Source organism: Mustela erminea, chromosome X, assembly GCF_009829155.1.
Source record: "Mustela erminea isolate mMusErm1 chromosome X, mMusErm1.Pri, whole genome shotgun sequence".
NCBI lineage: Eukaryota > Metazoa > Chordata > Mammalia > Carnivora > Mustelidae > Mustela > Mustela erminea.
In genome coordinates this window covers 56926112-56941204 of record NC_045635.1, presented here as the reverse complement: position 1 = coordinate 56941204, position 15093 = coordinate 56926112, and the positions used below count along the sequence as shown (strand labels likewise).

The following is a 15093-nucleotide window of genomic DNA, read 5'->3' as shown; positions in this document are numbered from 1 at the left end:
CCCCCCACCGGCAGGGCAAGAGGGTAGCTGACAGCTGATAGTGGGGGACCACCCAAAGACACTGAGTTTCAGAAGTGCATGAAGGGCTCAATCAAGCCGGTCAGGCTCCACCCCAGTTAGAGACATCAACCTGTCCTGAAAACCAAGCCCTGGTTAAAGACCCCCCGACCCAGGCTGGGGGCCCCACTCTGGGCAGGCAGTCAAGTAGCAGAGGCCCCATCTGATCCAGGCACTTCCTTTGGTTAATGAGAAACCAAATAAACAGCCTCTGCCCCAGCTGGCTCCAGGAGCACCCCAGCCAGGCCCAGCCCTGCTCCAGCCCAGCCTCCCTTCCCTTCACCCTACAGGTCCCATAGCTCTCCTCCCCCTTCCTCTCCCTGTGCTTCCCACTTCCCTCATAGCTCTGCCTGTACCTTGGCTTGTTCTCTGAAGACTTCCTGCTCTGGATCACTAACAAGCCCTCCCCTTCCTTCCTCCTTCTTCTTTCCTCTAGTGCCTTCTTATCCATTTCTAGCTACTGGGATCTCACTTGCCTCCTCTCCTGACATCTGCCTTGGCCAGCTCTACAGGGAGTTCCCCACCCCCAGACTGGAGCAGGAAGGCCCCAGGCCCTTGCCACTCTGCCCCTCTGTTGAGGGATTGGGGCCAGACCCTCCTGCACCCACAGCCTGTGGGACACTGGGTGCTCACGGCTGTTCATGGCTGCTTAGCTCTAGGGCTTTGCCTGCCAGCCAGAAGCCCCTGAGTATGCCACAGTGAGGACTCTGGGGTAGCCCACCTCTGAAGACAAGAGAGGAAGATTCTTCTGGCTAAGAAGTGAACTGGGTGGCCTGAAGCAACCCCAGTCCCCAGTGGGCCACAGCTGAGGTCCAACTCTTGGAAAGTTATTTCTATCTACCTTTAGGTATCTTGAGGCAGGACAGGGCCAGGCCTGCCAGCAGGTCCCAGATGTAGTTCCAGCCAAGTGGTGGCAGTGCCTGTGGACACACCCAGGTTCCCATGGGAACACCCCCTCCCCCATCAACTCTCTCTAGCAGAGCCTAATGACAGACTGGGCGGATGCTCATGGCCTGTGCCACGGAGGTGACGGGACAGACAGGGAGAAAGGGCTGCAGGCTCCAGCAGAACAAGAGGGCAGAGGAACTTGGGGTAGGGGGTGGGGGAAAATAGGATAGGCCTAGGTCACCTGAAACATCTTGCTCCACTAGGAAAGCCACCCTTTTCCCATACCTGCCCAGATTGTCAGTGATTTGGGCACAGGAAATCTTTCTCTCTCCTTCTCTCAATCTCTCTCTCTCTCTCTCTCTCTCTCTCTCTCACACACACACACACACACACACACACACACACACAAACACTCACATACTCACAGCTCATTCCCCAATATCATGACACCATTTTACACCCATTTCTCCATGTGGTTAATTTTTTTTTTTTTAGTTCTCATTTTTTTTCTAAGAAAAAAGCAACAAGAAAATAATTCAGAGTTTATACAAAACATCTTTACATTATTTCTTCCAAAAAGACTAGTATTTACACAAATGGCAACAGAAACAAAAACAAAAAACCTTCCAACTGCCACCTGGAAGGGGCTGGCTGTTTCGCTCCCTTTCCCACCTGGCACTGGGGTGGGCAGCTGGCCAGGAGGCAGTATAGAGGTGGGTGGTGATAGGCCCAGCTCCTTCCATGGCCACTTGGGGAGCGCCTACAAAGCGCACTCCAGTGGCAGTCTGTTAGCAGCCGTGCTGGCAAGGAACCGGGGTCAAAGTGCACGGCGTGCTGGCCCAGCCCTGGGCAGCCTCTTCCTCTTTCCAGGCCCTGGCCCAAGATTGGAGGGGCCAGGGGAAGCTGGGTTGAGGGGGACACCTGCCTGTGCTAGAGCCCAGAAAAGGAGCAGGCCACCTGGCTTTATACCCGCTTAGGTCTCTGCCCTGGGCCTCTGTTTCCCACTAGGCCAAAGGATGCCAAAGGTGAGAAGAGAACAGGACTGGGAGGGGGAGGGGGAACTCCCAGCTCTGCAGGGCAAATAGCCACCTGGGCACCTCACCTCCCTCCACCCCCATGAGGTCATTTGCCTGCAGCAGCTCTCCTGTTCCCCAGGCAACAGCCAATTAAGACGTTAATTACCGTGAGAGTGAGGGAGGCAGGAGATGCCCAAGAATCCCACAAGGAAGAGGTTTTTTTTTTTTTTTTTTTTTTTTGAGGGGGGTGGTGGAAGGGTGGCAGCCACTACCCCATTGCCAAGATCAGCTTTGTAGAAGGAGGGTCAGGAGGGCAGGGTGAGATGCTTTGCCCAATGGCACTCTCATCTTCCCTCCTGGGCAAGAATAGCTCTGGCCAAGCCACCCCTCCCCCAAACACCAAGGAGTTTATAAAAGAGATACCATCCTATGATTCCTGGCTGGCCATATCCTGCCCTTTTTCCCTTAAACTGGGCTGGGCCAGGCTCAGAAAGCCCAAGGAGGGGCTGGCTTTTACATTTTTCCATTTTTCTTTAAAAAACAGATGAAAATGAGTTGACAGCTAAAAAATGAACACAAAAACATTAAAAACAGTGATCATAGTGGACAAACCGTCCTGGGAAAGGGGGGAAGGCGGAAGGGGGGCAGAGCCGGGGGGGCATCTTCCTGCCTGCTGTCCATCAGCGTCCAACCCTGCCCTCCAAGAAGGGGCGCCCCTGCAGAGCCCAGAGGCCTGGCCAGAGGGGGAAGGCACAAGAGCGTGGGGGCTGGGGGCACAAGCACCCCCCTCCGAAGCCCAGGGGGCAGGGCAAAAGGGGGATTATAAAAGCCAAGAAACTACAAAACTAAATACAAAGGTGGGCACAGCTGGTCAGGGGAGGGAGTGTGGGGGACAAAGGAGAGATGCAGTCCTGGCCGACTGTCTCTTGGGGACCCGAGGCTGCGCTGGGCCCTCAGACCTTGTAGTAGATGTTCGCTGGGCTCTGGGGTGGCATCTCCTGGACGATGTAGACAGGGTGCCCGTAGTCCCCACTCACCTTCTCGTAGTGGGGGCAGTAGTTGTTCTCTGTAGTCCGTAAGGGGATGATGATGTCGCTGGGCTCGGTGCCCGCCGTGCCACTGCCCCCCTTGGGACTGGCCAGGGTACTGAGGGAGAGGGCGGGCGCCCGCTGCTGGGTGTGCTTCCGGTGCCGTTTGCGCAGCTTGAGTAACAGAACTGTCAGGAAAATGATGATGAGCAGGAAGATGACACAGCCAGCGCCAACGGCTGCGAACAATGCCACCTTGGAGTTGAAGAAGCTGTCGGGGTCCCCACTGCCACCTCCGCTTGCCCCGGGGCTGCTTTTCTCTTCCTGGTTCACAGTCTCTGAGGAAGGAGGAGGGAGGGGAGACGTGGTTGGCCATGGGTCCCAGGGACACACTGCCCATTCCTGGCTGGGCCCCGTCTGCCTCGCTTCAGAGACAGGGCCTGAAAGGGTGGCCAGGCAATGGCTTCTGCCCTTTTGGGAGACACCCACAGCACTCACCATGCTTGCCGTCAGAGTCACCCAGGGAACCCCGGCCGCTGGGGGCCTGCGTGGCCATCTTGATAGTGTTGTCTGCCTCCTTGCTGGGCCGGCTGGTGGTCAGCTGCTCAGGCGTCACAGCATTGGGGTCTGGGGGTGGGGAGAGGACGGGTGAGCCAGGGACCTCAGTCATCTAGCACAAGCCAACAGTGACCTATAAGTCAGACCTCAGATACTCTGACCCCATTGCCCCTCCCCTACTCCCGAAAGCACGCATACCAAGCCAGGGACATCTGTTGCAAAGGCTCAACTGGGGAGCCCTCACACCGGGCACTTACCTTGCCCAACCTTCATGACGATCTTCATGGTGCGTGTACGGCACACGCCTCCCTCCCGGTTTTCCAGTCCCTCCAGGCTCCCATTGGATGTAGCTGTAGCAAGAAGCCAGAGAAGTCAGCAGGAGAGAAAGGTCTGCCCACACTACCTAGAAATCCTAGTGCTGTCTTATCCCATAAGAACCGAACTGGGAGTTGCGGGGGGTGGCAAGCAGCTCCCACCTACCTGCGAACCTTTCTGCCTATCTCCCTTGCACTGAGAACAGAGTAGCCAGCCCCAGACCCAGCCCACATCAGAGACTAGCGCTTCCCCCAAGGATGCTACTCCTTGATCATGACCAGGCCTTAGCCCTTCTTTCTCAGTGGACACTAAGGCATCTTCTCTTTGAGCCATGTTGCTCAGAGGCAAAACAATCAGAACCAGAATATGGGTGAGGCTCCTGCACAGACTGGAAGGAACCCAGTCAGGTGAACTGGGCTGGAGTCCCAATACTGTCCCTAACTCCCCGAGTGACATGGGGCAAGAAGCTCCTTCACATCTTAGGGCCAATTTCTCATGAAGAGAAAGGCCCAACCGCCAGCTGATCCCAAAGAGCTCTGCCAACTCTGCCATTCCTGAGATTAGACCTTAGGCAGGCCAAGAAAATGAGGACTTCAGGTGGGCACCACAAATTGGGAGTCTTCCCCCACCCAACTTCTAGAGCAAAGGGGACTGGCAGCCACCCTCTTGGTGAATTTTAGGGCCAGAAATCCCAGGCCAGGTTGGAAGGAGAGCACACCGGTCTTCAGAGGGGTCCAGACCAAGACAGGCCATGTGCTAGCTCACTGTACTACTTAGAAACTTCTGCTGCTACCACATACGAGAGAACCCTATGATGGGAAGGGACTCACAGGTAATGTAGTAATCATGGTGCTTCTTGAACTCCAGGCCCATGTAGTTGGGGCTGAACTCCTGGAACTTAATGGTGAAGCGGATCTCCTGCTCTGGCCGATTGCAGGTGACCAGCACATTGGGGTCAAGCACAGTGCTGCAAGCAGCCGCCTGCTCCGGTCGCACCAGGTACAGCTTATAGTACTCGTAGGGCCGCCCTGCTTCCGCTCGGGGGCAGATGATGTCCAGCTTGTCTCCAATCTTTGGGTAGATCACCAGGCCCTTCCCACTCAGGAACCTGCCCAGAAGGGAAGACAGTCAGCCTCAGGGTCGGGGGTCCGGGGCCTTCCCCTGAACTGGGGGCGCACACCATGAGAACCAGGCTGAGCCTGCTAGGTGGAGATGGGAAGGAGAGGTATCTCGTCCTTCTACCATCCTCAGGCTGGGGTGAGGAGAGACGATCACACTGCCAGCAGGGTGTGGAAGGGGTGGCCCATGGGCAAGGCTGCCAGGCTTTGACTGCTCGGCAGGGTGGGGCACGGCCTACCTGGGGGAGCCTTTTGTCCTAATGTGGCATTTCCGCAGGGGGCTGACATGGCCAAAGGTGTCAGACTTGGGCTGCTTGGAGGTGGTGGCCCTGTTCTCCTCCTTCCCCCGTCACACTTACATCCCTTCAGAGCCACTGCTACCATCTCCCCAGCACATGTGTGCACGCACGCTTGTGTGTGTGTGTGCAGATGCACACACACAAACATACAATGAGCCCACACATGCCTTAGCCACCACCCCTGTGACTCCCAGACTACAACTGGGGGAGCTCAACCTGTCTGAGACCCAAGCCTTCTCTCCCATCCTTGCTAATCTTGGGCCTGATAGTGAGAGAGGAATAGGCATTGCTTGGAACCAAGGAGTAATGGGTAGTCTCTGGCGAGGTGCGACTCTACACAGCATTCCCCACTCCCTACAGGCCAGTGTCTTAGAGGGGGGACCTATCTAACCCCCATAGCGTGAGGACCTGAGTCCCCAAACTTGACTAGTCTCAATCCTAAAAAAGAGCAGACGGAGGGGAGAAATGGCCCAAACACCGACAACAGATCATGTAAGAGATGGTCCCAGGAACCTCACACATCTGTGTTCTAATACCCCCACCTCCACATCTGCCCCTGTTATAGACCCTGAGGGAGCAGGCCAAATGCCTTCTGAGCCAGGTTCATCTTCTAATTTTGAAGGCTGGGATCAGGGAGTAGCAGAGGGAGGGCAACTGCCCAAGCCCATCTACCCCTATCACTCTGTCCTTACGTAAGCTTATAGTCAAACCATGGTGCTATCTTGGCCATTTCTGAGCCTGGGCAGGCTGGAGCTGGGAGCAAGGCAATAGCATGGAGGAAGGAGAAAGTAGACAGACTTTGGAACCAGACAGACATGGCCCTTCCTAGCTCTGCGACCTTGGATGAGCTGTATGATCTCACAGAGTTTCAGCTTCTTCACTTATAAACTGGCAGTGGTAAGAGCCCTATCCATCACCCCTGCCCCAGGATTGTGGAGTGGGTACACTGGTGCATGCAGAGTGCCTAGCACATAGTAGGTACTCAACATGTTTGACTCCTGCTTAGAAACAGTCTAGTCTGCCACGAGGCAAGATACTAACAGCAAATGCCTATGACACCAGTCTTGGGTTTTTTTGGCGGGGGCGGGGGCTGGCTGGGAAGAGAAGCTACGACCCCATCCTTGAGGATTTTTCTGTCTGCTGTGGGTCAGAAAAGTAAAAAGGATCCATGCTTTAGCAACAGACAGTACCAGGCTATCTGTAGGTTATGTGGGAGGATGGTGGCTCAAACCGCAAGGGCTGGAAGCAGCGAGAGGAAGGAGACAATTCATCTGACAGGAGATGGTTCCTCAGAAGGAGCAGAATGCAAGTGGGTCCTGGCGGGGTGGGGGGGTGGGGAGGGAGGAAGAAAATAAGAAGTTAACACAGAGCAAGAATGGACAGGAGTGGCAAGAACACAAACCCCAGGCCAGTGGCTGGTCCCACAATTGGTAGAGAGAAGCAGAAGAGGGGGTGGAAAAGCTCAGCTGGGGCGAGTCTGAAAGGCCTCAAGTGTCACAACAAGCATCCCACTGGGGACAGACCTTCTAGCAAGGACGATGGAGGGTTGAAAGTAGCACTTCAAGGGAACAGAGCTGACAGCAGGAGAGCATGGCTCCTCTTCCTGGGGGCCTGTTGCTCACTGGGGACCACAAGGTACGAGGGCCTGCCCGGGAGCTCAGGGCCCTCACTCAAAGGAGGCAAATGATACACAAGGAGGTGAGTCTAGACCAAGCAGATGAAGAAAGGCAGCCCTCCCTCCGTGTTAAACAAGGCTTTGACAAGCTGAGACCTGCCATCTTCCTCTACAGGAGGGTAAAAACCACAACAAGAAGGTCTTTCCCTTAGTACCTAGATTCTAGAGGGCCAAAAAGGAGGCAGGCATGGGAGGAAGGCCCCTATAAACACTGAAGAGGGAACAGCCTCACCCCAGGCCCCCATAATTCCCAAGGCCATTTTCATTTCCCCAGCCTCACACTGATAGCTGGATTCAATGACTTCTAACTTCTTAGAACCAGTGGAAACTTTGAGACCTACTGAGTCCAGGTCCCTCATATGAGGGACGGTGTGATCAGTTGAACATTCCTATGGAAGAGAGGTGCTCCAAGCTGACTGGAGGACGCTACCCTCTGCCGGGACATTAAGCCCTAGGGCTCTAAGAAGACCTAAAGCCTTGGCTGATTCCTCACAGAGCTGCGCTTCAACAAGACCTTCCATGGAGGTGATGGGAGGTGCACAGAGGGCATGCGAAGGGATACAGGTCATCTCACCTCTCGTGCCACTTGGCCCTTGCATCCTCACCGGGGGCTTAGCTGTTCTAAGCACATCTATGGCCGCTCAGGGTCTGGAGCTCTGGATCTGAAACACAGGGCTTCCAGCTACTGGGGGCTCTACCTTGAATCCAGAGCCATCGAGGAAACAGATGTCTATACAGTGGATGGAGGAGGGGGTAGAAAAAAGAACTATGGCCCCTAACACCGCTCAGACTCTCTTCAACCTCAGCAAAAGACTTCATGAATATTCATCAGTTCATTTGCATAGCAGCTGGCAGAGGGAAACTCACCTTCCCCTAAAGTGCAGAAGGAAGAGGAGCCTGATGAGACCTGCCTTCTCTGACCCTGATCCCCTATAATGGTGCCTCCACAGCATCTTCTCAAACATCAGAACTGCTTCTTGGCCTACGAGAAGCCCAGGAAAATGGCAAGGGGACATAAGGGGCAGGTGTGTAGCCAGCAAGAGTGAAGCCTACAACACTAGTCATAAACACTAGTCATACTATCCAGGCGAGGGTGGGGGGGACCCTGCAGGTCTCCCCTCATACATGTCAGGTTAGGAGTAGGGGCAAGAGCGGAGGACAAAGAGATTGTCCCCAAGTTAAACTCTTTATCCCCCACTTTTCAAAAACTATTATCAGGCCAAGCTTTCTTGCCTGGGGCCACCCCCAGACAAAGCCCTTTTCTGGAAAATAAGGGGATTGACAAGGCCCAGCAGGAAGCCCAAAGCAGGTCGCCATGGTAACCCCTGAGGCCTTCCCTCCTCAGCTTCTGATAGCCCCAGGACCCCAGTGAGCCACCCCAGGGAGGAAAAGGACTTGGGGGAGGCTGTTGGAGCATTCCAGCTCCTTCTTATGGCCTACCTCTTCCCTTCCACCCTAGCCCAAGTCTCTCCCTCAGCCTTTCTGTTGAGCTGAGAAGTGTCGCCATGACTGCTAGTTAAAAATCCTGGGAGGCGAGAAGACTGAAGGGTCTGGGGCAGTATCCTGGTCAGAGGCTAACTGCCCTCTTGCTTCCTTCGTCCCGCTGAGCCCCTCTCTGTCCAAACACAAACAATCTGCAGTGGGGGCAGCTTGCAGCTATGGGGGTCATGCCCAGAAATGTGCCCATGTTCCACCAGGCTCATGCTTTCCTTCCCTCAGGCTCTAGAAACTTGTGGTCAAAGAGTGGCCGAAGGGAGAGCCTGGTCCCAGGACGCACCAGTCCAAGTTTGGTAGTAGACTCCAGCCACTGCCTTGATGCGGAGACCCCGGCGGCACTGTGCCTGTACCCACAGAGTGGTAGGACAAGTGGAGGACAGACCCCAAGCCAAAGCTCAAGTCTGCTCCCATCCCAGCAAGGGTGGGGAGCCCCCAAATTAAAGGCTCCTGTTTCATTCCTCCAGCTCCACCCAGCCCCCGAGGCAGCAGGAGCAGGCCTGGCGTGTCCCAGCAGTGCCCGCCCAGGCGTGGGTGGGCAGGAACAGCAGCTGGGTCCTGGCGCGCGCACACACACACACACACACACACACACACACACCGTCGGAGACAGAGAAGCCAGGAGAATCCCAGAGGAAGTCACCCTCCCCACCTACACTGAACTCTGCCCTCCCTCGGCCCTCCCAGGCTCATACTTGGGTCCAATGGAGGGGGACTCACACCCCTTTCCTTGTTGTCTGCTTTTTGTGGGATCCTTGAGAGGAAGTGAGGCTCCTGGCCCAGAGAGGAACCCAAGGTACCACTCTGAGCTTAGGAGGGAGAGTGCCAGGCAGGAGCTGACCGCCCCGAGTTCAGGTGACTGGAGCAGGCTGCCCTCAGAGGCAGACCTAACCAAATCGAAGAAGGAAGCCAGGGCACTGCTCATCCCACGCAGGCAGGGCCTGAGTCACAAGGACAGATGCACGCACACCTGTGAGGTAAGAGGGGAACCCAGGGGCAGGGAGCCGGCTCCTCTTTCCAAACCCCACCTTGAATTCCTCTCTCTCCTAGATCCTGAGGGAGCAGGATGGCATGGAAAGAATGGCATACGGCAAGCTCTGCCCCCTGTGAGCTGAGTCTAGACAAGTCACTTCCTTCTTCCAGCACAGGCCTTCTCATCTGGAAACAGGCGGCAGGGGGCAGGGGGGCAATTCCTACTCCCCAGGGCTGATGGGAACCACCAACGAACTCACATAGGAGGATGCTTTGTAAGTAAGTAGCAAGGTGCTGCCTGACTGTAAGCTGGCCTGCCAAACACAGTACCATTTAGAAGAAGCTGAAGGAGCTTCCACTCCTGGCTGCTGGCACCCCCGCCCCAAAATGCCCACTATGAAAACACACACAGGAGGGGCTGCTATTCCAGGGCCAGGAATCCAGGATGTGGCTGGTGAGCAACGCCCCCCACCTCAACTTGCCTAATAATCACAGAGTGGACCCTCCCCCAAACCTGGTGTTTTCGTGGCAACAAGCAGCCTCCCGGCTGGCCCATCCCTTCCACAGTCCCAACCCCAGAAAACAGTAGTGTCCAGGGCCTGTCCATTCCCATCCACCTGAGCTGATGAGGCAGCGGAGAACCTGAGGGGAGACAGGGAACCCTCCATTTAGCCCCCACCCCAGCCTCACAGGCCCTTCTTGCTTTTGCCCAACTGCCTGGGGTGGGGGTGGGGAGGGAGGGGAACAGGAAACTTTAGGAGCTGCTGGGTTCCCATCACTCTCAAGCCCCCACCTGTGGCCAATCAGCCAGAGTAGAAGAGGTCAGGTCTCTAGCCGCCCCGGAAAGGGGCCCCTGAGCTGGCCTCCCCAGGACTGTGAGCTGGAACAGCTGTGAGGGGGCTGGGACCAACATTTTGGCTCCTAGCAGGCAAGCCTGGGTTGGGGTCTGCAGCTGCCCCCACCCATGCTGGCTGGAGTCAAGGGTCCTGGACACCAAGCTGAACCCCCCACCCCCACCTCCTTATAGGGAAGGTGTAATGTGATCTCAGGCACATTCCCACTCCCTGGAGGTGGGGGAACCTGAGTTGGGGGCAGGAAGGGGTCAGAATGGGACAGAGAGACTGAACTGCAGCAGCTGGACTTGGCTGAGGACTCAAGTGTGAGGCCTGCCGGCTGCCCCAAACTCTCTGGGGAAGAGGCTAGGGGGAGGGGGCCACTCTGGGACCTTCCATCACAGCCCCCACCCCAACCAAGCACATGCATACCCTCTGGTTTCTCCCAACCTGTAGTGGGACTAAACCTACCGCCCACCCCCCATGCTCATCAGGCAAATCTGACAAGAGGGGCAAAGGAGAGGCAGAAGCCCTCACCACCCAGAGACTTTCACGCTGAAAGACCCCAGCACCAATTCTGGGAAAGAGCCTGGAAGTCTTAAGTCAGCGCTTCCTGCTCCCCTCTCAGTCAGGGCGGGGGCTGCATGCACCCTGGAACCTGGAAACATACCCCCAGCCCCACCACTTCTTTATTTTGATTTCTTTTCCCCAAGAAGGAAGCAATTAAGCAAGGTTTATAGGCACTGGGAGATTTGAGTGGGGGGGGGGTGCCAGCTCCTGACAAGGCTGAGGAAAGCGACCAAAAGCACGGAGGAAGAGGGGAGGGAAGAGAGAAAATGAGCCTGTGAGGGAGAGCACGGGCATGTGCGAGAAACAAAAGGACTTGAGAAAAAGAGGCAGAGAGTGACTAAGAGTGAGAGGGAGTGTGAGAAAGAGGGAGAGCAGGGTGAGCCTCACTGGAGAGGGGAGGTGAGTGAGGCTCATAGAGGGTGTGAGAGGGTGAACCAATAGAGACCTGAGAGGGAGAACTCGTGCAGGAGGCAAAGAGGGAGAGACAGACAGAGACAGACTGTTTATTTGAAAGGCTGTGGCAGCCTGAGGGTTGGGTGCGGTGGCAGAAGCAGCCCCTGGAGCTCTTGTGGAGCTGAGGGCAGTGCCCCCCTCCTGTCCTCCTGCCCAGCCCCCCATGCACCAACACACACAGACCCCCGGGCCTGGATGGAACTGGGGGGCATGCAGAGGCACCAGCATCAGGCCCCCACCATTCTTGGGATCTGCTCAATTACAGGACAGAATTTGTGCGGGTCCTACGTAGTCCTACTGAGTCCTCACCCTGCACCCAGATGCCTGCCCTCAGCCTGAAGTGGATGGTGGGGTGGGTGGAACTCAAAAACCTGGAAACTGGTCCACAGCACTAAAGGCTCAAAACACAAAAAGGGAGAAGCTCAGAGAGATGTTTCTCCCAGCCCCCCCTCCAACTCTGCAGGAGGGCTCCTTTCCAGCTGCAGCGCTGCCTGCTATCTCTGGTTAGAGACCCGAGAGAGCAATTAGGTCACTCCCATGAGCCCCTATAATGGGCTACCCCAGGCGGATTTCAGCTATCCTGACTGGAGAGAGAGCATTTCCAGCCTCCACCTCCCCTGTAAGCAGGGGGTGGGGGGAAACTGGGCTCTTCACAACCCTTTCCCTTGAGCTAAACAGCTCAGGGCCCCCAGACTATCTTAACTCCCTGCTGTTAGGAGAGCGCTGCACCCAGTCTGGCTCCTGGGTGGGGAAGAAATTCTTGTCAATCCCTTTGCTTGTACCTTGTTTCCTTTCCGGAACCCTCTACACTGACCTTGTTTTAGCCATCCCACAAACTGGTAAATAGGACCCTACCTTAACCCAAGAATAGAACTAGAGAAGCGGCCTTCTCCCACTCCAGGGCTGAGAGAGCCACTGTCCCTGGAATGTAAGAGGCCAAGGCAGGCAGGAGCCCGGGAAGTTAGCCGGGGAGCCCAGAAGAGTGGAAAGAGATTACAGATACAAAAATCAGAGAGCACAGAGGGCAGGCCAAAGCCCCCCAGTTTCCCACTAAGTAGGGGTATCTGCACATCACCAGGACCTCCACAAAACAGGAAGAGCAATCTTGACCCTGGATTCCAACCCCAGTTCTGAATGCCAAAAGAGTAAAAGGTCCAGAGGTCACTACATAGCACCAGACTCTTCACTAACAGCCCAGAAACCACTGAGCCACCGCCCTAAAAGGTGTGTGTGTTGTTTGGGGGTGGGGGGATTGCGAAGGGGAAGGAAGAGGAAGAAAAGAAAGGATCTCCTCTACATAGCTACATCCCCAACCCCTTGGGAAAAGCTAAGCATAGCTTCCCAATCTGAGGGACATGGCGGGGGGAGGGGGCCACTGGGACCCGCCCGGCCAGGAATCCTTCCATCCCACACTCCCTCCCTCGCCAGCTCCGACGCCACTCTGCCTGGGCTGGCCCTCGAAGCTCTGCCGCTGGCTCCACTGGTCCCCCGACGGGCGCTGGATTGAACTCCCCTCCCCAACAAATCCCTCTCCCACTCCGCCCCTCTCCACCGGCCGCCTTTGTGAGCCTGGGAGCGGCGCCCGCCCTTCCATGGCCCCGATAGGGAGAAAAGAAGGGCCAGAAGAGACGGCAAAGCGAAAAGCTAGGGAAGCAAAGAGAGAAGAAAGAGAAATGGAAATGGGAGAAGCCCGAATGGGGATACAGGCGCAGCCACCCGCCCCACGCGCGGAGTCCCGAGCCGTGGTCCCTTCACAGCCAAACAAACGAGAAACCTGTGTTCCGGCCTCGTCCCCCACCCAGGTCAAGCTCGCCCCTAAAGCGGCTCTCGGAGAAAACCGCCACGTTCCCAGGAGCCCCACAGGGGAATGCGTTCTCTCCCCCACCCAGCTCTCGGGTGCGCCCTCGAGCGCCCAGACTCCCAGCTCCGCCAGGCGCGGCAATCCCGACTTGATCCAGGACGTGCGAAGGAGAGAGCGCGGAAGCCAAGGGGTCACAACCCAGCCGAGCGCCCCCCACCCCACTCAGCCGCACCCTGCCCCACCCGCCCGCAGGAAAACACACTCGAAAACGCCAGAGACAAAATGGGGCGCCGCTCCTCCTCGAAACACCTCCCCACACGCACTCGGGGGCGCGTGGCCTCACCCTGCAGGAGTGCCTCCCACCCCTAGGGATCTGAGCCAATAAGTTACTCACTTGGGGTTGAGGGAGCTCCAGGACACGGGCTCCAGGTTCTTGGCCAGCGGCGTGGCGAGCCGGCACAGTGCCAACACGACCATCGCCACAAGCCACTTGCCAAGCCAACGCTGCCCAGGCCGGGCCATCTTCCCAGGAGCAGGCTGCACTTGGGATCCCCTGGCGCCTCCTCAGCAAACTGGCCTCGCCTTCCCGTGCTGCGCTGCGCTCTGAACCGCTCAGGCGCCCATCCTCCGCAGTCACCGGCCTTGAAGTGCTCCCCTCCCGCCGGCTTCGGCGTCGCTCTTCTCCGGCCGGCGGGCCAGGCGGACTCACTGGGCAGCCGTCCCCAGCCCGGGCATGGGCCGCGGCCTCCGAGGTCTTGCTCCTCTGGTCTCTCCGCCGCACGAGGCGCGACGGGGGCTCTGCGCCCCCGGTGATCCGGCCCGATTCCGCTGGGCTCCCCGAGACTGTTCGGGTCTGCGCGCCCTTTCCCTGACTGGGTCTCCCCACTGAGGACTCGGTGGCCGCACCGACGCCTCGACTGTCCCGGGATCGACGGCCCTTGGAAGAAGTGGGAGTCTCCCCACAATGCGAGCTCAGTCCGGGGGCTCCCGGCTGGGTCGCCCTGGCACGGTCTCCGTTCCTCCAGGCCACACTGGGACTCTGGGCTGCGCGCCCCACCGACAGCTTCTACTTCAGCGGGGGCCCCGTTCAGTGTACTCAGAAGAGCGGGAAGACGCAGCGGACCGAGATAGTCCCATCGATTTGCGCTTCTGAAGCTTCGGCCGGGTCGCTCCGCAGCCCCGTCGCCGAGTCCTAGCTCCCCGGCGATTGCACCCGAAGGTCTTCGGCCAGTGCGATTCTCACACGCCTCCCACTGCTGTCCAGCGCGCATAGACTCCCCCCGCTGCCGCTGAGCTGTCTACTCCCCTGCTCAGGCGAACGCAAGGCCGACCCTACTCCTCTTAGCCAATAGGAAGCTCCGTCTCGGGGTCCTTGTCTCCTGTCACGCCCCTAGAACAGGAAGGGGGCGGGGCTCCTGGGAGCTCTTAAGGACGCCGTGCTCACGATGGCACCAATTTGAGAGTGCGGGTGTTGTGGTTAGGGCTTGGGCCGGTTTAGTCCCGTTCCCAGAGCGCTCGGCGGGTGGAAGTTAGCGTTCCTCTAGGGCTGTCGGCCTGCTCTCCTCTCGCGCGCCTAGTCGACACTCCGGCCCACTGAACCAGATAGGCCCTGTCGCAAGTATCCCGGGAACGTACTTCCATTCTCTTTATACAGGAACCCTGAAGTCCTGCTCTGTGCCCACCTCTGTGACAAAAGTAGCCTGGTTGCTCCCCGTCCCATGTCCCATCTCACGTAGGGCTCTGGTGGGCCTTCCTCCTTCTTACCTCACAATGCAGTGTCTGCTTGCACTTGGACCTGGAGTCCTAAACACACAGATCCGATAGGTGATGGAGACTCAAAAGAGATCAAGTACCAGATGGAGGTGGGTGGGAGATGCCCCTGGGGACCAGGTCTTTGGAATCTCAGCCTCAGGGGAGAGCTTTGTGGGACCTGGGAGCCCAAACTTAGAGTCTTGTCCTGTCTGAAGGGGCAGGCAAGACCCGGGAACAGGCCAGCGGGGATAAAGACTTTTATCT

General features: G+C 57.3%; 1 protein-coding gene across 1 annotated transcript; it reads right to left on the bottom strand.

Annotated features, from left to right (window-relative positions):
- Nucleotides 1-1475: 1475 nt before the first annotated feature.
- EFNB1 (ephrin B1) lies at nucleotides 1476-13619 on the bottom strand. The gene is made up of 5 exons (XM_032330778.1): nucleotides 13472-13619; nucleotides 4693-4970; nucleotides 3805-3897; nucleotides 3488-3616; nucleotides 1476-3327 (listed from the first exon to the last, which is right to left on the bottom strand). The coding sequence occupies exons 1-5, from the start codon at nucleotides 13597-13599 to the stop codon at nucleotides 2915-2917; spliced, it is 1041 nt and encodes a 346-aa protein (XP_032186669.1). The 5' UTR covers nucleotides 13600-13619; the 3' UTR covers nucleotides 1476-2914.
- Nucleotides 13620-15093: the final 1474 nt, after the last annotated feature.

Bases quoted from the DNA above. Each gene is read 5' to 3' on its own strand.
- EFNB1 (XM_032330778.1), bottom strand. From the start codon at position 13,599: ATGGCCCGGCCTGGGCAGCGTTGGCTTGGCAAGTGGCTTGTGGCGATG. The intron at 3,898-4,692 runs GTGAGTCCCTTC...TTCTTGCTACAG, and splicing joins CCATGATTACTACATTACCT to CTACATCCAATGGGAGCCTG. The intron at 3,617-3,804 runs GTAAGTGCCCGG...CCCCACCCCCAG, and splicing joins CGTCATGAAGGTTGGGCAAG to ACCCCAATGCTGTGACGCCT.